This window comes from Callorhinus ursinus, unplaced genomic scaffold, assembly GCF_003265705.2.
Source record: "Callorhinus ursinus isolate GAN/ISIS: 27379988/994484 unplaced genomic scaffold, GSC_fseal_2.0 scaffold1, whole genome shotgun sequence".
NCBI classification, from domain to species: Eukaryota; Metazoa; Chordata; class Mammalia; order Carnivora; family Otariidae; genus Callorhinus; species Callorhinus ursinus.
In genome coordinates this window covers 113715162-113742974 of record NW_027397063.1, presented here as the reverse complement: position 1 = coordinate 113742974, position 27813 = coordinate 113715162, and the positions used below count along the sequence as shown (strand labels likewise).

Here is a 27813-nt window from a genome sequence, read left to right as displayed (position 1 = left end):
GTGCTCATGGGGCCTGCCCCTCAGCAGTCTGACCACACATGACCGGTGCTGCCGGGGAGCAAAGCCCTCACGAGGAGAGGGGACAGAGCAGCCTATGCTGGATGGTGTGATGAGGCGGCTGGTTGGTGAAGAGAGGCGGAGCGGCTGGGTGGCGGTGGTTTTCCCCGACTCCCGTTAATCTTATAAGTCAACTGCGAACCCCTAAATCGTTTGCGCACTTGGTCTGTTTTTTAATTTTGAAAAATAAAAAAATGGTCTGTTTTTTAATTTTGAAAAATAAAAAAATGAAAATATAAAGGATCGTATAACAAACACCATGTGCCCATACCCAAAATGGACAGATGCAGCAATTTAGTCTACACTCAATCCATTGCGCGGGTAGGTCAGGAATTCAGCCGTATCCCTGGTCATTGGGCCTGGCTGGTTTGGGCCTGTCCTTGGCCTGAGGCGGGCTTTGGAACCTGGCTCCTGAGTTTCCGTGTACGGGCTCTTTCAGCTTCCCGTCCCCCACTAATTGAGCAGGTGCTGCCTGGGCCTCTGCCGAGGTTGCCCATAGCTGGGGAGAAACCACCGGGGAGCCGGGGGAGGGGGGTGAGTGGGCGCTTTTGGATTTAACCCTTGTCCAAAAAGTTGATCTGCTCTCAGAAGCACCTGCCTGGACCACTGCATGTTCAGGCCAGGCTGCAGAGCAGTGTCGTCACACCTGTCCAAAGCGAACCCCGTTTACATGGTAGACCTATACATTTAGAAAAGAGAGAAAAAACATGATTTTATAATTAGATGGCAGTGATTTGCTAAGCAGCTCATTTTACACAAACCTCAGCAAAATCCATCTTCTTTTCCAAAGTGTAGAACTACTTTAAAGCACCGTGTGGTACCTTTCGGATCCCAGCTCTGCAGGCCCAGTGAAGAGGGAGGAGCAGCTGTTGGTAGCCTTCTCCTTTCCACCCCCAACGGACTCCCGGACCCCTGGGCTGCAGCCGGAGCGTGCCTCACCCCTCAAAGCTCGAGCAAAGCTCAAGCCTCAGAACAGTTAGCAGAGTAGTGCTTTTGAAAGCCATGCCGAAGAGATTCAGAAACTTCCAGGAAAGCCTTCCACTCCCAGGCAGATTCCATTTGTAGGGAGTCATGACTGGGGGAGGAAGATTTGAACTAGTTTCCTAAGAGAACATGGGGTCCTGAGGTGGTCCCCAAGTCCTCTTTATTAAGTGGTAAGAATGAGTTGAAATATTCTCTGTCCCTGAATGGCCCAGAGAGAACAACGCTGCCTGCGTCCCTTCCCCTGAGTCTGACAGAGATGCTGCAGAGGGACCTGCTTGTTGGGCTTGCTCTTCCAGTAAAAGCAATCGGGAGACTGCACCAGTGAAGGCAGTGAAACATACTGTAAAACCAATTCCTATTTTTTTTATTATTATGTTATGTTAATCACCATACATTACACCATTAGTTTTTGATGTAGTGTTCCATGATTCATTGTTTGTGCATAACACCCAGTGCTCCATGCAGTACATGCCCTCCTTAATACCCATCACCGGGCTAACCTATCCCCCACCCCCTTCCCCTCTAGAACCCTCAGTTTGTTTATCAGAGTCCATTGTCTCTCATGGTTCGTCTCCCCCTCTGATTTCCCCCCTTCATTCTTCCCCTCCTGCTATCATCATCATCATCATCTTCTTCTTCTTCTTCTTCTTCTTCTTCTTCTAACATATAATGTATTATTTGTTTCAGAGGTACAGATGTGTTTGCACAGCAAAAGAAACAGTCAACAAAACCAATTCCTATTTGACTATACAGAAATACACAGACCTCTTATGTTTACAGGCCCACTTGTCTCTTTTTTGAATCTGATGATTTGGATTATTTCTAATGAATTCCTCCCCTTATAACTAACCATCTTTACTCTGGCTCCAGGCTTAACATCGCTCACTTAGATTACTGCAGTACCATTCTAACGGATTCTCTGTCTCTAATTTTGCCCCCTGTAAATCCATCTTAAAGTTGGACAAAAAGAAATATCAGAATCAAATCTGAGCATTTTACTCCTTTGCTTATAGACCATTAATGAGTAAGGAGAAAGGGTCTGGTGCTACCAGACACTGAAATACTATAAAACCAGAATAAAGTGGTGTAGTCCTGGCTCAGGAATGGATAGGTCGATGAAACAGAATAGAATGCCTCCCTTGAAGTCCCTCCTCCCCCCAAAAAACTGCTTTTTATTTTAAATGAGACCTACTTTCAAAAGAAAAGTTCTGGTTTCATAAGAATCTGCTGTATACACTATGTGTTAGGTGGCCCTACTATACCAAGTAGCCCGACTATACCCAAGTACCCCAAACAGTAACCATGTTTGTGGGCATGTGGGGCTGTGTGGAGGTTGCAGGAGGGGTGGTGGAGGTGGGGAGGCCCACCCACCCCTCAGAAACGAATCATTCTCAGGGAGATCTGGGAACAGGTTCTTGCCTCTCCAAAGCAGCATATATTCATTTCAAAAGCAAAATTAATTTTCATTTCATTTAGGAGTTGTTGATTTTTTGTCCCTTAGAATTTCAACATACCTTCTTGAAAATTCCCCCTTTCAGATAACCCACACATTCACCCCTTTGTATTTGAATTCTGCTGGAAATGTAGCGCCCGAGGAGGAGACTGAAGTGAGCCCATCTCTCTTGGAGAGGACCATTCTCTCACAAGTCCCCTCAGCAACCCAAAATAGCCTCTCTCATGTTCTTCTTTCAATGCTGGCTTTATTGTAACCAGGGATGATGGAAAAGGGTGGAGCCACCGTCCCAAAGCCTTGGGGGCATATATTAAAAAATAACTGTATGAGATCTGTCTTCTCAGCCATCCCTCCACACCCACATTCCTCAGGTTGAGCTTCCTTGGGCAGCGGAGCCCAGAAGGCCTGGTGCTCCTCACACCCAGCTCTTCTTCTCCAGGAAGCCAGGCCCAGCCCCAGGTGCCCTGCTGGCCTCCCTGGGAGCTAAGGTCAGCTGGCATCAGAACCTTCCCGCCCACCCCTCCTCACTGACCCCCCGACCCCGCCCGCCCGCAGTGGACAGTGGCCTGAGTCCACTTATCTGGGACTGGGTGGGTGTTTCCTGCATGTTTGAGATTTTACAGAGGAAATCAAAATAAAGAAACAAAGCCTTTGTTTTACTTCTGGACTCAAACTGGGGACGGCTGGAAGGATGGAAGGGGGGAGCTGGAGTAGGTCACTTGGCACTCCAACAAAATAACCATTCTAATAAAGCATTTAACAGGGACTTTTTTCTATTTGGGGTTGGTGTGAGTGAATAGGAAGGACAGGGCGGAGGGCTGGGAGAGCCTCTGTGTGTGCAAGGAGAGGGCCCCAGGCAAGGTCTCTGGCAGGGGTCTGGGGCCACCAGCAGGGCGGCTGAATTGGCAGCCAGAAGGGCCGGAGGGGGTCTCAGTTCTCCTTTCTTTCCTCAGAAGACCCACAGGAGAGCAGGAAAGAGCGTGGACCGCAAGGGCTAGAGGAGCCCTGCTCCAACTTCTGCCCTCCCACCTGTTGCATGTGACCTTGGGCGGTCCCCCGCCTCTGTGAGCCTCCCTTGCCTGGTCCCCAACAGGGAACAATGCGGCTGTAATGCAGATGTCCCAGCTACCCCAACCCAGTTCTTCCCGACCCAGTTATACCGGGCCAGGCCCTCATCCCACATACGTGGAAATGGGGAGGTGCTCTCTCCAGTATTTCGTCATTCTTCCCAAAGGATTTTCTTTGTAGAAGTTCCCTGAGTGTATTATTTATTTTTCTTTCTTTCTTTTTTAAGATTTATTTATTTATTTGAGAAAGAGTGCATGGGGCAGGGACAGAGGGAGAGAGTCACAAGCAGACTCCACGCTGAGCACGGAGCCCAACAGCGGGCTCGGTCTCACAACCCTAAGATCACCACCTGAGCCGAAACCAAGGGTTGGACACTCAACTGCCTGCACCACCCAGGCATCCCAAAGGTGTTTTACTTATTTATTTTTTTTTTTAAGTAGACTCCACACCCAGGGCAGGGCTCGAACTCATGACTGTGTGATCAAAACCTGAGGTGAGATCAAGAGTCAGACACTTAACCGACTGAGCCACCCAGGTGCCCCTGTTATTTATTTTTCTTTAAAAATTACCCAAGCATTGATGAAAATGCTCCCCACTTGTAGTATTTCTGGGGCTTTCGAGGTGGGGACCATGTCTGCTGGCTGTGTGGCCTCCCGGGTCAGCTGCCCCGCTTTGCCCCGTGCATGTGTGCAATCAGCTTGGCTTCCTCATTCCTTAAGCCCTATTAAGCCATAGCTAACAGGCTTTCACCCGGGGCTCATAAGAAATGGGGTTACCCATTGCTCAGAACAGGGCAGAAGTTAAAATTGAGTAGCAGACCTCTTCCTCTTGACCACGCCACTCATTTTCCTGGACACTTTTCCCCAGAGCTTCAGAGAACTCCAAATTTCCATTACTTTTGGTGGCAGAGCAGTCATGAAATCTGTCCTGGACCAGGCTGTGGGCCTATGCTTTTGCCTCAGAAAAGAGTCACTAGGGGCGCCTGGGTGGCTCAGCCGTTTGGCGTCTGCTTTTGGTCGGGTCATGGTCCCAGGGTCCTGGGATCGAGCCCCACGGCGGGATCCCTGCTCCACGGGAAGCCTGCTTTTCCCTCTCCCACTCCCCCTGCTGTGTCCCCTCTCTCGCTGTCTCTCTCTCTCTGTCAAATAAATAAATAAAATCTTAAAAAAAAAAAAAAAGAGCCACTAAAGAATTCGTCTCAGCAAGAGTTATGCACCCTAGCCTTACACCGCTAGCCAGGTGTAACGTAGCACTAAGTACTAGACACATCAAATTCCCAATGACCAGGGCGAACCCAAGAGTAAATTTTTTTCCTTCCTGTTAGAACATTTTGCAGAGTATCCACGAGGATCGGAGCTGATGTAAATCAGCAAATATTTATTGAGTGCCTTCTTGGTGTCACATGTGTGCTGGGCACCCGCGGTACCGTGGAGGGTCCAACAGAGGACGGGCCCTGTGCTCATGGAGCTGACACATTAAGGGATGGAGTGGCCGCGTGCACAGTGCCATCAGGAAGGACAGCTGAGTGTTTGGGAGAGTGTCACAGTAATCTCCCCCAGTCTGAGGTGTGGTAGGGGGTGCTCGGGGGAGTACATGTGAAGTGCTGAGTGTGTGGTTGGGACATAATAAACAGACACTATAATGATCAGTTCCGGCCACAGGACTCAGCCCTAGTGCATCTCCAGCAGGTTGCGGCTACTCCCAACAGCAGTTTTGCATAGAGGGCTTTATAATTTTTCCAAGGTTACACATCTAGGAAGTGACACGCCCAGGATTCAAAACTGGATGTGTCGGACCCATTTCCAAGCTCCTGACATCTGCTCTGCCTCTGGCTTTCTGCCCCTGGGATGGCCCCCACGAGATGGGCTGTAGCATGGGGCATAGCTCTGAAGCTTCCCCCTTTCTCCAGATCCCTGAAACGAGGCAGCACAGGTAGTGGATTCTGATCATTTCTCCATCGTCAGAAATAAAACACGCTTCCTTGTTAAGTCCTGAGATGACCAAGTGGCAGGAGCAGTAATACTTCAGTCCAGCTGGGGTGCTGGGGTCTCTCTGTTGAGCGGGCTGTACTGAGAACTTCTTGGGATGAAGGCTGAAGGAGGTGATTCAGAGGGAGCACCTGCCTCCCCCTCCCCCACCCCTGCCCTGAGCGCTTTGGGGCAACCTGGAAAATACAGTTGTGTGTGGCCCCAGGCACCCTTCTGCACAGTTTGGGGGAAGGGGGCATTGGCAAAAGTTCCCACAACATACTGGTAATGATAATGGTAACAAGAACAAGAAGAATAGCAACCCTTTATGTGTCAGGCACTGTTCTAAGCACTTGCCTGTATGAGCTCATCCTGTCCTCAAAACAACCCTGCGGGGTGGATACTGGTGTTAGCAAGTGAGGAAACAGGCACACACAGATTGAGCGATGCGCCTGAGGTCACACACCTAGCAGAGGGGCCAAAGCTTTGATGCAGGACTTTGTATGAGAGTGCTGGTCGGGTCGGGGGGGGGGGGGGGGCGCCTGGGTGGCTCAGTCGTTAAGCGTCTGCCTTCGGCTCAGGTCATGATCCCAGGGTCCTGGGATCGAGCCCCGCATCAGGCTCCCTGCTCAGAGGGAAGCCTGCTTCTCCCTCTTCCACTCCCCCTGCTTGTGTTCCCTCTCTCACTGTGTCTCTGTCAAATAAATAAAATCTTAAAAAAAAAAAAAAAAAGTCCTGTCTGTAGGAAAAAGGGAGGTGGGAGGCCAGTAGTGCCTCCGAGCGGGTCTGTCAGCTCAGCCCATTGCTCCCTCCCCGTCCTGGCCAGGCTGCTGAGGAGGGGAGGAGACCTGTAGCGACTGTTTTGCATTTGGGGAGAGGGGTGTGAAAAGTTGCCTCCTGCCTTTCCAGCTGAATGGGTTTAACATCTGGAGTTTGGGAGGGTCCCTGAAAAGTCACAGCCCTGGTTCACCCCTCCAGAGCCAGGCTGCTGGACCGTCCTTCCTCCATCCTGCTTCAAGGAAAATCCCACACCTCCCCAGCTGCTCATTGTCATGCCCACCTCGTTTTCAGGAAGTTTCCCTTTTATTTTGCTCAAGCCCAGCTCTCCACAGTCTGGTTACTCTTTTAAAATGGAGATTGGCTTGCCTCTCCCCACCTCAGGCAAGAGCCTGGACTGTTTCTGTCTCACTGTTGGTCAAACATATAAATTTTTACGTTTTTCATTAATTGTGTTTGACATCGAATATAAGTGATAGAACGAAAGCAGTGGTCGTTTTTTTTTAATGTGCCTTTCTGCCCTTCACCTCCCGGGGTCCCGAACACTCCTCGGGTGGGCCGTGTGCCCTCCCACTAAAGACTGCTAGCCTGGAAAGTCTCCAGGCTGAGTAACCCCTGCTACTGCTACTCCTCAGTGTCCTTTTCACCTCCTTTAATCTCACACCTCTTTGTGGTCAAAGCCAGGCCAGGCCATGGCAGTGCAAAGAGTGAAGAAGCTGGGGCCCAGCCCTCAGACCCCTGCCTGCCCCACCCTAGTGGGGAAATGTGACGGGAAAATAACTCCCAGCTCCTAGATTTGAAGGGAGGAGTAGAAGGGCATGCTCCCTAGAGGCAGAATGGCCACGGAGCTGAGCTAGGAGCTTTGTGGTCAGACTCACAGACGGACAAGCCACAGAACCTCTGTGAAATCAGGGTTCATCACTGACAGACGCTAAACAGTGCCTTCTTGGTGTGGTAGCTGTGAGGAGTTAAATGGCCTAATGGCTGCAAAGCCCCCTGGTTGCCCCCTGCCACCTGGCCAGCACTCCCCAGACGCAAGCATGGTGGCTGAGTGGAAGGAGACCTGGAAGGTAGGAGAGGGCTGGGGAGGAAGGGAGCACTTCAGGAGGCTGTTCCTCAGAGAGGGAATGTTCTCATAGGTGGAGGAAAGGTGGAAAGGCAGAGAATATTCATTGGCAGACTTCGAGGTGCCCTGGCAGGGGCTGGAGCCCCTGACAAATTAGGCACCATCTCTGTCCTCAAGGACACCATACTAGGAATCAGCAGGAGCAGAGGCTGCGTGAGGGGCAAGCGGTGCTGAGGGCAGTTCAGGGAGGGCCTGGAATGCTACGGGCAGCGGGGAGAGCTTCAGGCACCCATGGGGGCTGGCTGAGGGGTGACAGCACCAGAGCGGTGGGAGGATAATGCGGGGGGGCGGGGGCAGACGGAGGGTGGAGCCAAGCCACTGAGTGCACCTGCCATGAGCTGCGGACTTGCTAGGCCTTGGCCTTGGATTTTGAGGTAAAGGGTTTGTTAAGCGGCCAGGGGAAGGAAGAGGGGAAAGAGTGCCAGGGCAGAAAGGTGGGACGAGGGTCTGGAGGGTGTTTTGTTGTTGAGGAGTGGCACTGGCCGAGTCCATGTGGTGAAGGGTTGAGCCTGAGCAGCCCCAGGGGAGCTGTGAGGAGGCAGCTGCATCACAATGGGGAGAGAATGGGACAGGGGCCTGCCAGGCTCTGGGGAGTCTGAGGGACCCCAGAGTATCCAGAAGCCCCCCATCCCTGGTGGGGTGACTGCCAGAGTGGCTTTTCTGGTGGACATGCAGGCTTCTGTCTAAGGCTGAGAATTCTTGGCTGCAGGCATGACTGCCCCAGCACTAGGAAAATATTAATAGGCCCCCGGGGTTGGGAGTAAGAATTTAAACATAAAGCTACTTCCTCCTCTGAGCCCCTACCTGCCGCTGAAGGAAGCTGTGACCCAGGGAGCTACGCCGGCCGCACCCCTGGATTGAGGTCACTCCTACCCTCCCGGTGGCAGTAGGACATGGGGACATTGTGGGGGGCGGCACTGGGGTGGGACCTCTGAGGCTGAGAGGGCCAGGTGGCAGCACCCCAGGAGCTGGGGATGCCAGTGGGGCGCATTGTTCTGAAGGGCTGAGTGGACCCTGAGACACTGGCGCCCTCGTTAACCCCTCAGTTTCCAAGAGCCTCAGAGCCTTCCCGGGCCCTAGACTAGCTGCGGGGTGAGTGGGGCAGTTTTTGTTTTTACTCCCTAAGTCTGAGCTTCCCCCTTCACCAAGCTGTTGCCCTGGGCAAAGGCCTTCACATTTCTGACTCTGTCTCCCTGCTGGTAAAACGGGAAGACTAAATGCCACCGTGCATGCTCGTGCCTGGGCCCTTTGTGCCTGCGCCGGCCCGCCTGCATCACCTTCCTGCGCCCGCCTGACCCTAAAACCCTTCCCCGTCTGCTTCCCTCTCCTCTGAGCTACTGCAGGAGTAGCTTGGAGTTTGTCCCCTGCAGGTTATCCAGTCTCCCCTGGCTTTTCTCCCTGGTTAACCGCACTGCGGGCAGGAGAAAGAGTTGGGGGTCCGTGGGATTGGGTACGCCAAGATGTGAATGCTGCCCTCCAGGGCAGAATTGGGGGTTGCTGAGGCCCACACACAGTTGGCATGAGAGCACACCGAGGAAGGAGTGGTGAGGGCTAAATTCTGTTGAGCTGTTACCTGTGGAACCAGCCCATTCACCGGGCATGAGCTCAGGCAGGACTCTGGAGAGACAGGAGGGCTTCCTGCAGGAGGAAGGCTTAGGATGGATTTTGAAGAATGCTGGTGATGGTAACAACTTGAATGTACTGAGCACTCACTGTGGGCCACACACAGGCAGGCAAATCAGTGCAGCCTGCCATGACCACCAGGAGGCAAATGATGCCACTCTCCCTACTTTTATTTTTTTTTAAGATTTTATTTACTTATTTGTCAGAGAGCACACAAGCAGAGGGAGCAGCAGGCAGAGGGGAAGCAGGCTCACTGCTGAGCAGGGACCCCGATGCGGGACTAGATCCCAGGACCCCGGGATCATGACCTGAGCCGAAGGCAGACGTTTAACTGACTGAGCCACCCAGGTGCCCTTGTCCCTACTTTTACAGAAGAGAAAACTGAGGTGCAGAAGATAAGTAACTTGCTTAAGGTCGCAGGCTGAGTCAGTGGCTCAAGCTCCTTGATGAGGGCTTCCAGGGGAGGGGCCAACCCCAAGCTGGGCAGGGAGCAGCCGGTGTGCAGGCACAAGGAGACAGGCTGGGGCTGGGGCAGCAGCCAGCACAGTGGAGAGGGGCCCAAACAGAGGGGCTGGAACATGGGTCTCAAAGCTGCCTGGTGCCTCCACCGTGCTAGGCAGCCACCTGATCCCCCAGCTTCCTCCCTGGTCCTCAGGGCAGCAGCATGTGGCAGCACAAGGCCTGTGCCCTGTTTGGCAGACTAAGTCCCAGTTGGGATAGGGGTGGGGGCGTGTCTGTTCCCAGTGACTAGCGTCTGCCCTGGATGCCTCCCCCACAGGGGCAGGGATGTGGCCTTGGAGGTCTCTGTGACTCTGACATCACCTGCCTGGCTCACTGCTGACCTGTTTCTAGCACTCCGGGATCTGCTGCCTCTGGTCTGGCCTGACTCTGCCCCCGCTCACCATTTCGCCAGTGATGAGGAAATGCCCAGTACGATGGGCTGGCCACGGGCTCTGGAGCCACATGCTGTGTGGTTTCGGATCCTGGTGCTGCCACTCTCGAGCTGGATGACATCAGAAACGTTATTTTACTTTGTTGTGTCTCAGTTTCTTCAACCGTAAAATGGGGCATAATCAAAGTCATGCCCCAGAGGGCTGTTGTGAGAACTAAGTGAGTTAATATCTTCCAACAGCAACAGACGGTTCCCTTACGTGAATGAACGAATTGTTCCTTGTCTTGAACATTGATCACTCCTGTAACTCTTCCAGCAGTATTTCCACATACCTACCCTGGGACTTAAATAGCTAAGCTCCAGGCCCTGTCAGGAGGTACTCTCAAGCTAGCGGGCAAGACCCAAGTGTCAACAGTCGTGATATGAGGAAGCCCGTGGTCCTCAGGGGTTGTGAGTAAGGCCAAGGGCACGGCATCCCTCGCCTGGCTCACTTCCAGCATGGGCCTTTGCCTGGATCTCTGGATCCCTGTCTGACCATTTCTGCCCTGCTGCTCGCAGTCCAGGTGTGGTCCCGGCAGAGGAGTTTGGATTTGATGGGGGTAGAAAAGCAGGGGCTGAGGTATTAACACAAGACTCAGGTCATAGAGTTCTCCAGAGATAACTGGGCAGGCTCCCTCCTAAAGGTCCTGAGACCCTCCCATAGAACAGGATGCCCGGTAAGTGACGTGTTCTCGAGGGAACTCGGAGAGTAGTGGGTTAGATCTGGGGTGCCGCACAAGTTTCCTGTATGGATCAGTCACCTGCTTCCGGCTGCCAAGGTGCTGCGTTACAAAGGGTTCTAAGACTGAGCAGACAAGAGGACAGTGGTCGATTATGACGTCTGCCATGGTTTGGGAATGGGAGGAGCGGCACCCCCGCCACACACTCACCATCTAAAACCCAGTGGTGTTTAAAGTGCTTTATTGCATAAAATAACACCCATGATGGGGGGGATGGTGAAGTCTTAATAATGGAGCGGAGCTGAATGCACTGGTGGCTTCCCGGAGGGGTGGAGTGGTGCAGTGACAGAGCTGGGCTTGCATTAGCAGAGATGTGAGACAATGGGTCGGAGCGACGTCTTGGGGAGGGGAGAGTAGAGAGTGAAGCCTTAGGGGATAGCAAGTGGCCTAAACCCCTGGCGGGGACACACACCATCTCTGTGCAGCCTGCAAGACAGCAGCCCTGGGGAAGCTGCCCATTTCTGGGAATTGTGCAGAAGGGAAGGGCAGCTCCTGGAATGCAGAGCCATTTCCTCCTCTTGGGTTGGGTCGCTCCCCCCAGTGTGTCCTCATCCCCCGGAGCTGGGCACACCCAGACATCATGGAGATGAGATTAGCTTCCCAGAGCTGATTCAGCTCAATGTGATTGAAAATCCATTCACTCTCCCAAGAGCTACATTGGTAGTGAATATGTCCCTTTCTCTTCGAGCCTTATTTACCAGACAACTTGTAGTTCAATTGCTGGGATTGGAGGAATCTTTAAAAAAATAATTAGTAGAGAAGTAGAGAAGCAAAAAAGCAGTGAAAACTAAACTTTCAATAAAGTTAGCAGCGTCTTTGGGTGAGGCTCTGGGTTGGCGACTGCCTCAACTCCAAGAATCTGTCGTCCTATAGTCAGGGCCAGGGAAGCAACCAACAAGAATGAAGAGTGCCCAGGGGGTTAGTAAAATCACGATGACAATCAAAGAAAAACTCTGTGATGCTGTAAAACTAATCACCCAGTGGGGTGCCTGGGTGGCTCAGTCGTTGAGCATCTGCCTTCGGCTAAGGTCATGATCCCAGGGTCCTGGGATCAAGCCCCACGTCGGGCTCCCTGCTCACTGGGAAGCCTGCTTCTCCCTCTCCCACTCCCCCTGCTTGTGTTCCCTCTCTCGCTGTGTCTCTCTCTGTCAAATAAATAAATAAAATCTTTAAAAAACAACAACAACAACAACAAAACTAATCACCCAGAGAATTTAAGGCAGTGTGTTGTGATCGTTCCCAGCATGACCTTTGGTGTCCAGCCAGTCCACTGCAGATGGCCACTGAATGGTGGGGAGTGTGATTGCTGTGGAGCCTCTCCTGGGCACCAGTTCTTCTGGCCAGGACTGTCTGACACTGCTTTGGAAGTGTGCTGGTTGGGGGGATAGGGTGCATGGAGGGGCCAGGGAGCCTATGAACCCCTTGACAATGTCTGCAGGCGAAGCTATTTCTTTTTTATGGGTCTGCTAATAAAAATGGGCAGTATTGGGGGCTATTCTTTTGGGAAACAAGCTCTGTAGAAGCCCTAGAACCTGGGAATCTGGGAGAATGCAACAGATTGGTAAGGGATCATAGCCACTGGGCACTGCTGTTTTGGGGGCTAGAGCTCTCTGTTTTCCCAGGCATTTATATGTGTTGCTGTATTGGGTCCTCCAACAGCCCTCTGTGGTACAGGTGCTCTTAGGGCTTTCGATGGGGCAGGCAAGTGGTCCAGATCACTGGAGTCTGCCTGGTTGGAGGGAGACCAGGGGCCCAACTGCTTTGCCTGTCTGCAAATACGCCCTTACTGGGGCTTTTCAGCTTTCTTCACTGGCGCCTCACACATTCTTGAGCCTCCTGTTCTCCTGTTTTATAGATGGGGAAGCAGGCTCCTGGAAGTTAAGAAACTTTGTTCCAGGTCATACAGGCAGTCCATATCAGAGACACGAATGGAACTCGAGGGGCCTAACTGCAGTCACAGGCTATTAATGACACCCCCCCACCCAGGCCACCCACCCCCCCTGGAGAACCAAGGGGGGCTTTGCACAGGACTGTCCCCAGGAGGTCTCGGAACCCTCCCAGCATACTTTGAAAATGGCTGGGTGAAGAGGCTATTCTGGGGTCATCTGTCCATCCAGCCCCGCACCTCCTAGGAGCATCACCTCCTGCTTCTTGGCCCAAGGGAGGGCTGGATGGGTAGAAGGCTGCCGTGGGGCAGAATCCAGCGGTCAGTCAATGTGTTGGGCCCTGAGCCTCCCATGTGTTGGCCCTGTAAAATGCAAGGGAATGAGGAGATGTGGCTCCTGTCCTGGCGGAGCTTCTGAACTGCTTGGAGGAGACGAAGCTGCCATTCAGGAAACAAAAATTCACATCTCGCAAGATGGTGCTAACCCTGAGAGAGAGAGGGAGCAAAAGACAGCCGCCAAGAAAAGCTTATTTCTCTGGTTAAAGATGCCCGAAGTTTTTGTATACGTGTTATTAAAATTGTCCAAGAAGCAACGCTGCCTTTGAGGAAAAAGTTTCCAGCATGTGTGAGGGGCTGGGCTGCCGGTGGACTGGGAGGGGTGCTGGGAGCGGTGGTTGCCATGGGAACCAGCGCTCAGCCGCCCACGGGCCCAGCGGCAGCTGTTCCAAAAGTTGGTTTCTGAGGGGAGGGGGCTGCCTGAACCTCGGAGCCATTTCCCATGCAAACAACGTTCTGAATGTTGGGTGACGTTCCCACACAGGCCTGCCTGACATGGAGCTGAGGTGGCAGCGGGACTTCTGATGGGGGAGTCTCTCCAGGGAACAAAGTAAACAAGGCGCAGGAACAAACATTGGAGCACCTTCTCTAAACTGGGCACATTTCATACATTTTCATTTCATGCTTAAAGCAGTCCTGCAAAGTATAATTTTCTAATCAATCCCATCTTACAAATAGGAAACTGAGGCTGTGAACAGTAACTTGCCCAACTGGTCTGTGGGAGAGTATCTAGCATCGAAAACTGGTGGGGGAACTTTAAAAAGAGACCCTAGGTCCACCTTATACTACCCTCCCACCTCAAAGGGGCCATCCACGACCCCCAAAAAGTAAAGAACCGACATTCTGGAATGATCTCTAAAAAGATCTAGAAAGATCTCTGATCTTCTAGTTGAATAGTCTAGAGAGGAGGGGGGTCTTGTGAATGTAAGCAGTTTGCTCCTTAACCACCAACCAACTTTTTATCCTGTGGTGTCTTTCGTCATAGCCTGTGGTGACTGAAAAAAAATCTTTCTCTTTACCGCTTGAGTCCAGCCTATTTTGTAGGAGTGTGGTGCATTTTGACTGCCCTCTGCACTTAAAAAGACATTGTTTAGTCAGGGATTATTAGGGGGGAGGCTGAAAGCCTGGAAAAACATGTCCATCAGGAGAAGAGCCTTTATGAATTGGGGGAGGCGCCTGGTTCTGGACTCATTCTCTTGGCCCTGCAACACCTTCTTTCCTTCCTGGGCCCACACTTGCTTCCAGGGGGCTTTTCTGTGTGATTGGTCTGACTTGGGAGAAGGAGGCTGGGAGGGTTGCCTCTTGGCCCTCTCCATGGTCAGGCCCAATGCTGTGGCTAGTAGGTGGTCTGACAGTGGTTCAGAAATGCCTTCAGCTAGCCTTTTGCTCCTTGCTGATGCTCTGCCAGCCTTTGGCGATACAGAGAGGGACGAGGTGCCATCCCTGCCCTTCTGTGCACATTAAATGTAGACGGTTTCAAGGGTACTGGTGACCTCTGCACCAGGAACTGCAGGGCGCAGAGTAGAAGGAGGTGCCTCCCATAGGAGGTGATTCCTGGGCCCGGGCCTGACCTGTGAAGAGGTATGTGCTCTCCCAGGGGGCCTCGGGGTCTGCAGAGGACTCGGTGTGACCCCAGGGTACACTGGGCGAACATAAAGCTGGTTGGGAGAGCGAGTAGAGTGTGAGAGGCTGTGGCATAGCTACCACTGGAGAGGCAGTACTGGTGACCGGTGACAGCCTTGAATGTCCAGTGAAGGAACCGGGACTTGGCCCATCAGCGATGGGCAGCACTAAAGGGTTTTTCACCACAAGAGATCGGTCCAATTTTTGTGCTGTGCATTCTAACCTGCTTCCATTGAGTCTTGGTTGGGAGGGAACCCCGAGTTGGCTGCCTGTGGTCTCTCAGGGGCTCAACCCCTGAGTGCGGAACTCTGTGAAGGGAAGGAGCCCCTCGTCTGTTTCCTGGCAGCTGCCTTGCCTGGCAAGCAGGTCCCCGAGTGATTCTGCTGTGGCTGGTCTGAGTACCAACTCAGATTCAGTTCATGTCCTCTATCATACTTACTAGTGGAGATTTCTTATCTTGTTTTATTTTGAGAAGAAAATCAAGAGAAATAATTTTCCTTCTTGATATCTTCCCACCCACCAAGTATTTTTTATTCATGTCGCTGCCAGCGGAGAATGGAAGGGAGCTTTAGAAACAGCCTCTCTCACAGGCAAACATGCCCACCCTGGCCCGGTGTCACTGTCCACCCTCAGCCAAGATGGCGGGTAAGGAGGGGCTGACACCTCGTTCCCCTGACCTGAGAGGCAAAGGAGAGAGGGAGCTGACCCTTGCCCTCCTCTCCCCATTTCTGTTTCCTTCCAACTGCCCTGTGGCCCCTTTGGACCACCATCCCTTGTCATGTGGGAGAGCTCAGTTTGCCAAAGCCTCAACTTGTCCCCACCTTTACCCTACTTAGGGAGACAGGGCACCAGATGCTGGGGCTTCAGCCGGCCCCTGGGCCCAATATCCTGCACCAAAGGAGCTTAAATCCCTACCTGAAGGATGCGGAGTCCTACATTTTTAGGTAGCTGGAACATTTATTTTGGCGGGAACATTAAAAAAAAAATTTTTTTTAAATGTTACATTAGTTTCAGGTGTACAACATAGTGATTCATCAACTCTATACATTCTGCTCCGCTCACCACAAATGTAGCTATCTGTCACCATGCATTGCTGTTACAGTACCATTGACTATGTTCCCTATGCTGTACCTTTATTCCCATTGGTGGGAATATTTTAATATTGTTAAACTTTCCCAGTATACATATATAATATTAGCTTGTTGTAGCAAGTGTTGAGAAAAATTGAGAAAGTGCCCCCAAATCTGCCAGTCCTCTCTATGCCTAGAACCACATCTAGACATATAGATTCATTCATGGAAGTGCAATCATATGTACTTGTGGTTTTGCAGCCTGTTTGGGGCTTTTTTCATGCATAATATAAACTTTTCTAGGTTAGGGTCTGTCATCCTTTTTCATGGCTGCATAGTATTGCATTGTGTAGCTGACTTTTTCTTTAACTCCCCCCCCGACATTTAAGTGATTTCCATTTTCCCCTGTTCTTTACATCTTTGTACATTTGTCTGATTATTTCCTAGAATGAATCCTCATATACCAGATAGCTTCGAGAGATGGTATGTCATTTTAAGTTTTGATATAATTATGCGAGTGTATTCTCAATCCAGTCGGGACAGATTTACATGCTCACCCGCAGTGTATACAGGCACCTATACCTCCTCACGATGCAAGGAAATCCTAAATGTCAACATCAAGTTTCAGTAACTGCAGAGCATTTTTGCAATGACTCTTTCCCGTAGCCCCATGCAAATCAGTGTGGCCACATAACCCACACTTGGGTCTAACACCCTTTCTGTTGCTCTCTAGAACTGGGGACTCTTTTAGAGCTGCAAATAACTGTAAAAAAAAAAAAAAAAATCCAGCCCTCTCATCTGATAGGTAAGGAAGGTATGGCTCGGCATGGCCTTCCCAAGCAGCAGTGAGGCACACAGGACACCCAGTCCGCACCCTTGAGTGTCCCCGTCACACCTGTGCCATGCCTTTCTGCCTCCCAGCTTGTGCAGAGATTCTTTTCTAGTACCGTGAGGCAGGATCAAGCTTGCACCCTCTTGGCACCAGGTCAGTGCTCATGCTACCCGGGAGTGTCGCCATAGCAGGAGGGGGCATTGTTCTCCCTGGCACCCCGGAGGGGCCCACAGTTAGCAGCCCAGATCCCTGGGCTGAGCACTCCTTCCGTGCTCCCTGCCTCCCTCTCCTCCTTGCCACTTTATGATGCTGCTTCCAAAGATCACTCTTTGCTTCTCTGCTGTCACCTTTTCACAATCAGCCCTTATCTGTTAAGGCTCAATTATCCTTTAGAATCCTGGCCCCACATTTTTGGCTCCTGCCTAGTCACCTTAGCTCATTAGCACCATTGACGTTTTAGGATGGATAATTCTGTGTTGTGGGGGACGCCCTGTGCATTGTAGGATGTGTAGCCACAGCCTTGGCCTCTGCTGACTGGATGCCAGTAATACCCACTTGGTTTTAACAACCAAAATTATCTCCGGAGATTGCAGATGTCCCTGGGGGCAGAATTGCCCCTGGTTGAGAACCACTGCCTTAGCTGGACTCAACATCATTAAAACAAAACTTAGCCCTGCTCCTCCTCTTCCTCCCGCCAAGCTAACACAGGGGTTGACCAGATGCCAAGAGATTCCAGCACAACTTTCTGCATGACAAAGGGCAAGGAGACTGAGGGAAAGTAGCCACAATCACTAAATTCCAGGGGGGGGTGGACGTGGAGATCCTGAACTCTGGTGCACCAGGCTGTTAAGGCCAACCTTCCCTTAGCTCAGGCAACCTCAAATCCTTCTGGGCACAGCAGGCCCATGGCCAGAGCTGATGTAAAAGGTGCCATCCCTGCTCGGACTAGCACCCACATGTTTACCTGTATGGGAATAGGGCAGACTTTAGTGGTCGAAATGCTTCTTTGACATGGCTTTTGGCTGTACTTGTTAAAGGCCTCATGGTGTCTAGTAGTACTGTGTCCCCAAGACCAGGTGCGGCACATAGTTGGTATTCAATAAATGACTGAATCAATATATAATTGGGAGTATTTATTACTCTATAAGGTCGGAAAGGAAAAAGCCCCTGGCCTCATTACACATGTCTTGCCTCCCCAGGTCTGACCTACCGTAAACATGGCAACCAGTGCTGTCCCCAGTGACAACCTCCCCACGTACAAGCTGGTGGTGGTGGGAGATGGGGGTGTGGGCAAGAGTGCCCTCACCATCCAGTTTTTCCAGAAGATTTTTGTGCCTGACTATGACCCCACCATTGAAGACTCCTACCTGAAACACACAGAGATTGACAATCAATGGGCCATCCTGGACGGTGAGACCCAGATGGCAGCCCTACAATGGGGTGGGGGGTGGGGGATGTAGTGGGTGGGGAAGGGGGTGGGGGGGATGACGGAGGGTCAAAGGAAGTTGATGAGCTTCACTGGGGCCGGATGGCTTCTTTCATGTTGTCATTGTGACATGGCTGGTATAAGGCCGTGTATGTTTTCCAGGGTTAATTCTGAACAGCTTTGTGGAAACCAAAATGTGTATTCAACAAAGAGGCAAGGCTAGAATCATGCCAACTCAGTGATGTCATGTTTGTTATTGCTTGCTGATCAGAAGCGCTGATTAGCACTTACAGATGTCTCCAGCTAATAAAAAAGAAGGTGGGGGATAAATTATTTTTTAGTGAGCATAGTTTATTTTCACTTGGAGGGAAAATCTTGCATTTGACTTTGTTTCAAGTTTAGTCTAAATTGGTCTAGATGAGCAGTTCTCAAATTGTGGTATCCAGGCCAGCAGCCTAAACATTACCAGGGAGCTTATCAGAAATGAAAACCCTCAGGCTCTACTGATTCCGAAATTCTGAGGGTGGAGCCCAGCAGTCTGTTTTAACAAGCCTTCCAGGTGAAGCTAAAGTAGAGAACCACAGCTCCAGATTCTTACTGGTTAGGACTTTATACTGTCTCTTAAACAAAGAACCATTAGGGATAGACTGTCATTGTAGGAGGGGAGCTTGGAAAGCCACTGGGATAGAAGTCCTCTGTCAGCTATGTGATTTGCAAATTTTTTCTTCCAATCTGTGGCATGTTTTTCATTCTCTTAACAGTGTCTTTCAAAGACTAGAGTTTGTAATTTTGAGAAAGTCCCATTTATCAGTTTGTTCTTTTATGGATTGTGCTTTTGGTGTCGTGTCTAAAGTATTTGCCTAACCCAAGGTCACAGAGGTTTTCTCCTAGCAGTTTAATGGCTTTAGGTTCTGTGTTTAGGTTTATGATCCATCTTGAGTTAACTTTTGTATATGGTGTGAGGTATGGAACAAAGTTTAGTTTAGTTTTATTTTGTTCGTGTGTATATGGAGATGCAACTATTCCAGCACTATTTGTTGAAAAGGTTGTCCTTTCTCCACTGAATTGCCTTTGTACCTTTGATGAAAATTAGTTGCCCATATATTCCGTTTGATCTGTCTCTCTTAGCATCAATTCCACATTGTCTTGATAACTGTAGCCTTATAATAAGTCCTAAAATAATGTCCCATTAAATCCCCAGTTTTGTTCTTTTTCAACATTGCTTTGGCCCGTCTAGGTCCTTTGCATTTCTGTATGAATTTTCAAATCAGTTAAATTCAAAAATTTTAGATTTTGACTGAGATTGTATTAAATCTGTAGATCTATAGATTTGAGAAGAATTGACATCCTAACAATGTTGAGCCTTCCAACCCATGAACACTGTATTCCTCCATATTTTTAGGTCTTCTCTAATTCTCTCATCAATTGTTTTTGCAGATTTTCTTGCATAGGTCTTTTACATGTTTCGTCAGATTTATATCTACAATCTGTATTATAAATGGTATTGGTTTTTCATTTCACTTGTCAATTTTTGTTGCTAATATGCAGAAATACAGGAGCATTTTGTATATTAACTGTAACCTGCAACCTTATTAAACTCACTTATTAGTTCTAGTGGCTTTTTTGTAGATTCCTTTGGATTTTCTGCAGAGATGGTCATGTCTGTGAGTAAAGATAGTTTTACTTCTTCCTTTCTGATCTGGATGGCTTCTGTTTCTTTTTCTTGCCTTATTTTACTGACTAAAGACATACTTGTCTTGTTCTTGATCTTAAGGAGAAAGCTTTCTTTCAGTCTTTCAGCACTAAGTATGATGTTAGCTGTAGGTTTTTTATACATTCCTTTTATCAGGTTGGGGAAGTTCCTTTCTATTTCTAGTTTGCTGAGAATTTTTATGAGGTACAGATGTTGGCTTTTGTCAAATGTTTCTTCTGTGTCTACTAAGATACTCAGATGGTATTTCTTTTTTAGTATGTCAATATGGCAAATCACGTTAATTTTTCTAATGTTAAACCCACATTGTATCCCTGGGATAAATCCCACCTGACCATGATGTATTATCCTTTTACATATTGTTGGCTTTGATTTGCTAAAATTTTGTTTAGAATTTTTGTGTTGATGTTCTTGAGAGCTATATCGGTCTGTAGTTTTCTTGTCATGTCTGAGTAATGCTGGCTTTACAGAATGAATTGAGATGTATGCTCTCTTCTTCAGTTTTCTGGAAGAGTTTGAACAAAACTGGTATTATTTCTTCCTTAAATGTTTAGTAGAATTCACCTATGAGGACATCTGAGGCTGGAGTCTCCTTTGTCAGAAAATTTTTAACTTCAAATTCAATTCCTTTAATAAATGTAAGGCTATTCAGGTTATCTGTTTCTTCTCCAGTGAGTTTTGGTGGTTTGTGTCTTTCAAAAAGTTGTTCAGTTCATCAGAGTTACCAAATTTATTGACATAAAGATGTTCATGATATTCTCTTATTATTTTCTTAATATCGGTAGAGTTTGTAGTGATGTTGCCTCTCTCTTTCCTGATATTGTTAATTTGTATCTTCCCCCTTTTCCCTAATCAGGCAGGTTAGAGATGGAGCAATACCATGGATTTTCAAAAGAGAACTAGCTCTTGAGTCCTTTGACTTTTCCCATTTGGTTCCAGTGATTTCCACTCCTACCTGCATTATTTCCTTTAGTCTGCCTACTTTGGATTTAATTTGTTCTTCTCTAACTTTTTAAAATGGAAGCTGAAGCCACTGACTGGAGCATTTCTTCTTCTCCAAGATATTCATTTGGTGCTACAAATTCCCCCAACTGCTTCTTTAGCAGCATCCCACCTATTCCAATACATTGTGTCTTCATTTCCATTCAGTTCAAAATACTTTCTAATTTCCCCTTTGAAATCATCTTTGACCCATAGGTTATTTAGAAACATTTAGTTTTCAAGTATATTTAGGCATTTTCCAGAGATTCTTCTGTCATTGGCTTCTGTTTTATTTTCATTGTGTCAGAGAACATACAGTATATTATTTAAAACTCATTGAGGCTTGTTTTATGAGCCAGGACTTGGTCTCTCTGGCTAAATAGTCCATACGCACACAAAAAGAATGGGTATTCTGCCATTGTTGGGTGCGTTCTATGGATGTCTATCATTTTGTCTGGTTTGTGGTTGTTTGAGGTGAGAAGATAAATCTGGTCCTTGTTACTCCATCTTGGTCAGAACCAGTACCAAATCATCACTTAAAAAAAAAAATGTGACAACTTTGTATATATACTGAATTGTGTATTTTAAAAAGGGTGAATATTATGGGGCTCCTGGGTGGCTCAGTCGTTAAGCGTCTGCCTTCGGCTCAGGTCATGATCCCAGGGTCCTGGGATCGAGCCCCACATCGGGCTCCCTGCTCAGCGGGGAGCCTGCTTCTCTCCCTCTCCTTCTCCCGCTGCTTCTGTTCCCTCTCTCTTTGTGTCTCTCTCTGTCCAATTTATTTATTATTTTTTATTTATTTATAAAAATCTATAAAAAAAGGGTGAATATTATGGTATTTTAATTGTATCTTAATTTTTAAAAGCACCATCATTCTGTCCCCCTGAACAACTCTTTTTCTTTATTCTACCTTTTACTGTTGAACATATATTTATATTTGTTCAATGTGTTTATTTGTTTGAGTTTTCATTGCTCCCCAATAAAATATAAATTTTTGAGAGTAGGGACTTTATTTATTGCTCTATTCTCAGTGTCTAGAATACAGGTCCTCAGTAAATGTGTGTGAAATGAATGAATGAATGTGTCCTGAAGAATGTATGTGCAGTCACAGGTTTGATCTGTCAGTTGTGTTATATGATAAATATATATAACCATTAAAATTTAAAACTTACATTTATGCACTTTCTAAATTCATCTCATGCATTACCCATTCACATATATTCCACACTTTGAGATATACTGAGTTAAGGAAATATAAACAGTTTCTTTACTGTGGGACTTAAAAGAATCGTCCATATACAAACATAATATTGGAGATATACTGGTAGGATATATTGTCCATAGGGTTTCCCAGAAGACCACATTTTGCATATCATTCTGGGCTATTTCCACAGAAAACATTCTGGGAAATGTTGCATAATGCATATAGGAGAGAGTACCACCATGCCTGGTACACAGTTGAGCTCAATAAATATTATTTCTCTATATAGCCATATTGACTTCTTGAACTTCTTCTTAAAGTAACTCTGGGTATTAGATTAGTTTCTGAGGGGAAAAAAGTTTCCAAGGGTGATTTTTAGGAAGATTTTGTGATTTTATTTTTGTTTTTTAAATATTTTTATTTATGTATTTAAGAGAGAGAGAGAGTGAGAGAGCACAAGCAGGGGAAGCAGCAGGGAGTCCGACTCAGGGCTCTATCCCAGGACCCTGGGATCATGACCTGACCCGAAGGCAGACGCTTAACCGGCTGAGCCCCCCAGGCGCCCCTGTGATAACATTTATAGCAGCTGCAACAGCAGGGAAAAGGGAAGCATGGCCAAAGCATTACTTTATAAGCATGAACTTGCAAAGCTTTTGTTTGAAGCATCTGGGCTCCCCTTGGGTGCTATGCCTCTAAACCTGCCACTGAATCCAGCCTAATTTAGGGCACTGTCCACCCAGTGCCTGCCTCAGGCACAGATACCAGATTCCCAGATTAGTACATTTCCCCACTCATTTAGGTCTTGTATTAAGAAAAGGAAGGCTTAAAACATTACAGCTAAATATTAATCTGGCATTTAAAAGGATGCCCCATATTTTGGGAACTTTAATCAAAGGCTGGTTGTATTTAGGCATGAATGTAACTCTGACACCTTTTGGGGCTGGACTCTCCTGGGGTGGTTTGCAGTCCTGAAATAGACAGGACTTTCCCAGGGGCATCCAGAGCCCGGACATCCTGCTTCCCTGGAGGCCATACCATCCTGGGGGAAGCCCTAAGCCTGGGATGCCTTCCAAGTGCTCTGAACTCTGGGGTTGCTCTTCTTCCATATTCGGAAAGAGCAAAAACATGGCAGCCTGAGCATGATGAGAAGGAGGAGGCGGAGGAGAATTATATAGGCAGTACTAATATTTATTGAGCAATTACTCTGCGGAAACCCTATGCTAAGCACTTTGTGCTCTCTTTTAATCCTTACAGTGCTGTTTCGCTAGCTACTGTTGTTATCGTCATAAAAATAGAGCACGGAGAGATTCACATAGCTAGCAATGGCTTGAACTCCCCCTTTGTGTCCTGGATTCTCTGGTAGTCTCGTTGGGTGGGAAAATCCTCTCCCACCTCACACACTGATCCCTGTGCCTCTGGGAATGGACGTTGAAATCCTGGGGAGGGGGGAGTGTGGCCTGGATTATCAGGATCAACAGACACCCTCACCTGGCCTTCTTACAGCTCGCCCAAGGCCCCTCAGAGGGCCGGGTGCTCTTCCTCAGCTTGCTCAAAAAGCCTTCTCTGTGGTTGCCACACTGAGGATTCTCACAAGTTTCCAGCTTACTTACAAACTTGTCTCTTGCTTTCTTTGAAGGGACCTCATTGCCCTGGTTCTCCCAGAATCTAAAATACAGGAGGCAGCTGACCTCAAGGGCCAGCGGCCGGGCTCCCCAGTGTCTGGGACCCCCAGGCTTTGGAGCAAGCCTGCTCTGAGTTCTCCCCTACCCCCCGGGGCTTTGGGGCCCCCGTCTCCCCTGTCACTGTTGCAGGCGCATTTCTGGAAATATCTCCTCAGTGTCTGGTGCCCACCTCTCTGCTGTGGGCCTGCATCAGCGTCCCCATCTCCCGGCTCTCCAGCCCTCTCTCATCTGGCCTCTGACTCTGGACCCCACCTCACGCTGGCTTTCAGCTACGGGACTCACCCCACCCCAGTGCTCAGGTTTCACGCCATCGGGAAGAACCAAGCCTTAGGCAGAGTCTTGAAGTTTTGCATTTATTCTTGGGTTTGTTTTTTTTTTTTATTATTGTGGTAAAATACACAAAACTTACCATTGTAACCATTTTTAAGCGTACAGCTCTGCGGCATTAAGTCCATCCACCCTGTTCTGCAGTCACCACCACCATTGGTCCACAGACTTACTCGTCTCCAACTGGCACTCCGAGCTCACTCACAATAACTGCCGCTGCCCTCCCCCAGCCCCAGCAACCACCGCGCCACGTTCTGTCCCTCTGAAGCTGACCACTCTAAGTACTTCACATATGCGGACACGCATGGGACTCATCTTCCTGTGGCTGGCTTCTTTCACTTAGCGCAGTGTCTTCAAGGTTCATCGTGTTATAACGTGGGTCAGCATTTCTTCATTTTAAAGACTGAATACTACTCCACTGTATGTATATATACCACATTCATCCAGCAACAGACACGGGGGCTGTTTCCACTTTCTGGCTATTGTGAAAAATGCTGCTGTGCACGTGAGTGTACAAAGATCTATTCTAATCCATGCTTTCAGATGTTGTGTCTTGGAGTTCTCGTGTGCCTATTTTTTCTGTTAGGCTAGGGCCGGAAGGCTCCCGAGCTCTATGGTATCACCCCCCTCACCTTACACCTGAGGAAACTGGTGCAGGGGGAGAAGGGGCTCACCCGAGGTCGGACCTAGCTAGAGGCAGAGCCAGGCCTGGGGCCTCTTGGCTCCGCAGGGCACATTCCGCACCCTGTCCTGCTTGCCTCCTCTTTGACCCAGACCTTGGTCCTGCAGGAGGTGGACCACATCCTCTGCCCACTTACAGTAGGGGCAGGTGTTTCTGAGCCTTCCCTCTTCTATGGTTCCCAGTCCTGCCCTCTGCCCAGCCTTGCATCTTCCTTCCACCAACAGAGAACAGCAGTGGGCCCTGAATCCCCTGACACCTCTTCCCACTAGGGGCTTTTGGGCCCAGCTCTGCAGCCTCTCTGTCCCCCACTCTCCCCAGCAACAGCTAGGTCTTTGCAAAGAGTGAAAGCTCCAGCTCTTCTCCTGCACCCTCAGAAGCTGGGAGGTTTCCACCTGGCTTCTGCCCAAACCTCAGACACAAGTGCTGTTGTCTTCTTGGAGTGGCCTGGACCTGGCTTTTCCCTGAACACTTGAATCCACATTCTTTCTGGGGAGGGGGAGGGAAGGAGGACATTGGAAGGGCAGCAAGAGCAAAAGGAACCTTTATTGAGTGTATTTTTCTGGTCTAGAGGCTTTACTTGGGGGGCCAGCTTCTGAGTAAGCACTTCCCCATGGCTCCCCCAACTAAGAATGGGGTACCCGCAGAGCGGGCCTATCCTTCCACCTGCCCAGCCATCCTCCCCTTTCCCCGCTGGCAGTGATGTGGGAGGAATTTCCCTTTTTTCCTTTATGAGAGAACATGGCCACTGGCCTCAGATTATGAAATCCAGCCCTGCGGGCCTCTGCCTGACCCTTTATCCTGGTTCCATCAGCCATCACTGCTTGCATGCTTCCAGTAACGTGCAACTCACTGACCTCCGAGCTGCCTAGGGCAGTGCTTCCTGGTACACTAAAGCCAGATCGACCTCCCAAACCCTCTCTCACTGTGGCTCCTTCCCGTTCATGGCAGTGGGAGCAGTTCCTCCTGACCAGACTTTTCTGGAAGGCCAGAGCCTGTGCTCAGAGGTTTACAGGGATTGTTTTATTTCCTCCTTGTAACGGTTCTGCCACATGGAGATTAGCGTCTCCAGCTTCCAGGGGAGCATAGCCAGGCCTCCACCAGTGGGCACCAGCACTGCCCTACGACTTGATAAGATGGTGAACTACGTCCATGCCATTGGAAGGTCGCTGCCACCGCTGTCCTCTGTCCCCAAGGGCCCTTCCCTCCTGCTCCAGCGCCTGTCCCGCAGCCCTCTGATCAGTCAGGGCCCTGCAGGGAAGGACCAAGATTCAGGGAGGGGTAATAGCATGGCCAAGGTCACACAGCTGATTAGAGCCCCTTTCCTCTGACCCCAAAGCAAAGGATCTTACTCTTGCCCTGTGCCAGCTAAACCCCACCTGCTGGGCTGGGAGCTGAGGAGCCTCCATCAGCCAGTGACCTAGAGTCAGCTCAGCAAGGCTGCGTGATGACGGTGTGTGTGCGACGCGCACCCCTCCCCCAACCCCCGTCAAACAGCACAGCCAGGAGTCAGTCTGGGGGTTTGCACCCCAAGCCCCAGGTGGGGTTCCTCTCACATTGCTGACAGGTCCTATACTCCTGCAGTTACTTTTGGGTTTTGCCCTGACTTCAGAACTTCATGCCGATTGCTCTTTGTCCCGTGACCTGTTTGGGCTGAGTGCACCAGCCAGGTTAATAAGTTTGAGATCTTATCTATCCGCCTGTGCATAGCATGATGCCACCTGCCCCCAGGCCCCAGTGCGGCCACTGCCAGCCTGCTGTCACCCTGCCCTAGGTGTGAGTTCTTCTTTCCCTCAGGCACGGACAGCCTCTGCACCAAGACCATGTGCCCTCATTGGTGGGGCTTGTGTCTCAGATGGGATACACCCTCAGCGTTGTTGCAGAACGTAAATGAAGCAATATAAAGGATGAGCTCCTTGAGGGAGAGACTGTGTCCTTTGCCCACCATCGTATCTCCAATGCCAGCCTGGCGCTGGCACCTATTTACCGGGGGAGGGAAGGAATAAGGTACCTTGTGAGGGGCTTGGCACATAGCAGACCTCAGGAGATGCCTATCATTGCTGTGATTGTTCTGATATGATTTATAGTCCTAGTTATGATGGGGGCTTTGTGCTTTCAAGAATAGGCTTTATCCCACCTGCAGATGAGAGACCACCAACCCGTCTGCCTGCTTCTGGAAAGCTCCAGGAGTGAGGCTTGAGCCCCTGACTTGGAGCTACCACCTCTCCTCTCCAGCGATGTGTGGATTGGCCCCTGAGTTTTGTGTACATGGGTGAATTCGCTAATTCACTCAACAAATACTTCTGGGTACCTACCATGTGCCTGGCTCTCTTTTGGGCTCTGAGGATGCAGCATTTGACAAAGTCAAGTCCCTGCTCTCATGAAGCTTATGTTAGAATGGGAGGGACAGAGCATAAGCAAATACGTAATGTGTCCAGTGGTAATAAATGCTATGAAAGAGAATAAGGCAAGGTAGTGCTCGCTTCGGCAGCACATATACTAAAATTGGAACGAGAATAAGGCAAGGTAAAGGAAACAGTGAGGAAGGGGTTGCTTTCTTACATAGGCTGGTCAAGAGAAATGAAAACATATCCCCCAAAAACTTGTGCAAGAATGTCCAAAGCACCTGATAAGGTGATATTGGAGCAGAGATGTGAAGGATAAAGCTGTACTTATACCTGAAGGAAGAGAATCTCAGACAGAGAGAGCATCAGGTGCAAAGGCCCAGAGGCAGGGGTGTGCTTGGCCTTTTGGGGGAATAGGTAGGAGTCCAGGGCACAGAGCAAATGAGGGAGCGCTAATAGGAGAGGTCAGAGAGAGAGCTGGGAGGCACTGGTCTCATAGGTCAACGTAGAAAAATAAGAAGCCATTGGAGGGTTTTGGGTAGAGGAGGAACATAGTCTGATATTTTAAAAGGAGTGGAGAATAGACCATAGAGGAACCAGGGCAGAATCAGGGAGACCAGTTAAGAAGCCAGGCAGACTAGGGCACCGCTGAAGGAAATAGCTAGAAGGAATTAGCTTCTTGATGTGTTTTGAAGGAGGAAGTAACAGGATTTGTGGATCGAGTATATGGCATGAGGTGCGGGTAGAGAGGGAAGAGTCTTTGGCCTGCACAACTGGTAGAATAGTTATGTTTATCAACATTAGGAAGACTGGTGAAAAGCAAGTTTGGTGGGAGAATCAAGAGTTTAATTTTAGACACGTTAAATCTGAGATGCCTTTCTCACATACAAATAGAAGTCAAGCAGGCAGCTGGACGTTGGAGTCTGGAGTAAGGGCAGGTAAGGAGAGATGTATAGGCCGGAGATGGACATTTGGGAGTGGACATGTAA

The 27813-nt window shown here is 49.3% G+C and overlaps 1 protein-coding gene across 8 annotated transcripts in view; it reads left to right on the top strand.

The window, feature by feature from the left end:
- The window catches only part of MRAS (muscle RAS oncogene homolog), a 53530-nt gene that overhangs the window by 5705 nt on the left and 20012 nt on the right, over positions 1-27813 (top strand). For all 8 annotated transcript variants that reach the window (XM_073899501.1, XM_025881687.2, XM_073899496.1 and 5 more), the window contains exon 2: positions 17672-17882. In XM_073899501.1, the coding sequence (XP_073755602.1) occupies positions 17690-17882 (193 nt within the window). In that variant the 5' untranslated portion in view covers positions 17672-17689. The remainder of the gene's footprint in view (positions 1-17671; positions 17883-27813) is intronic.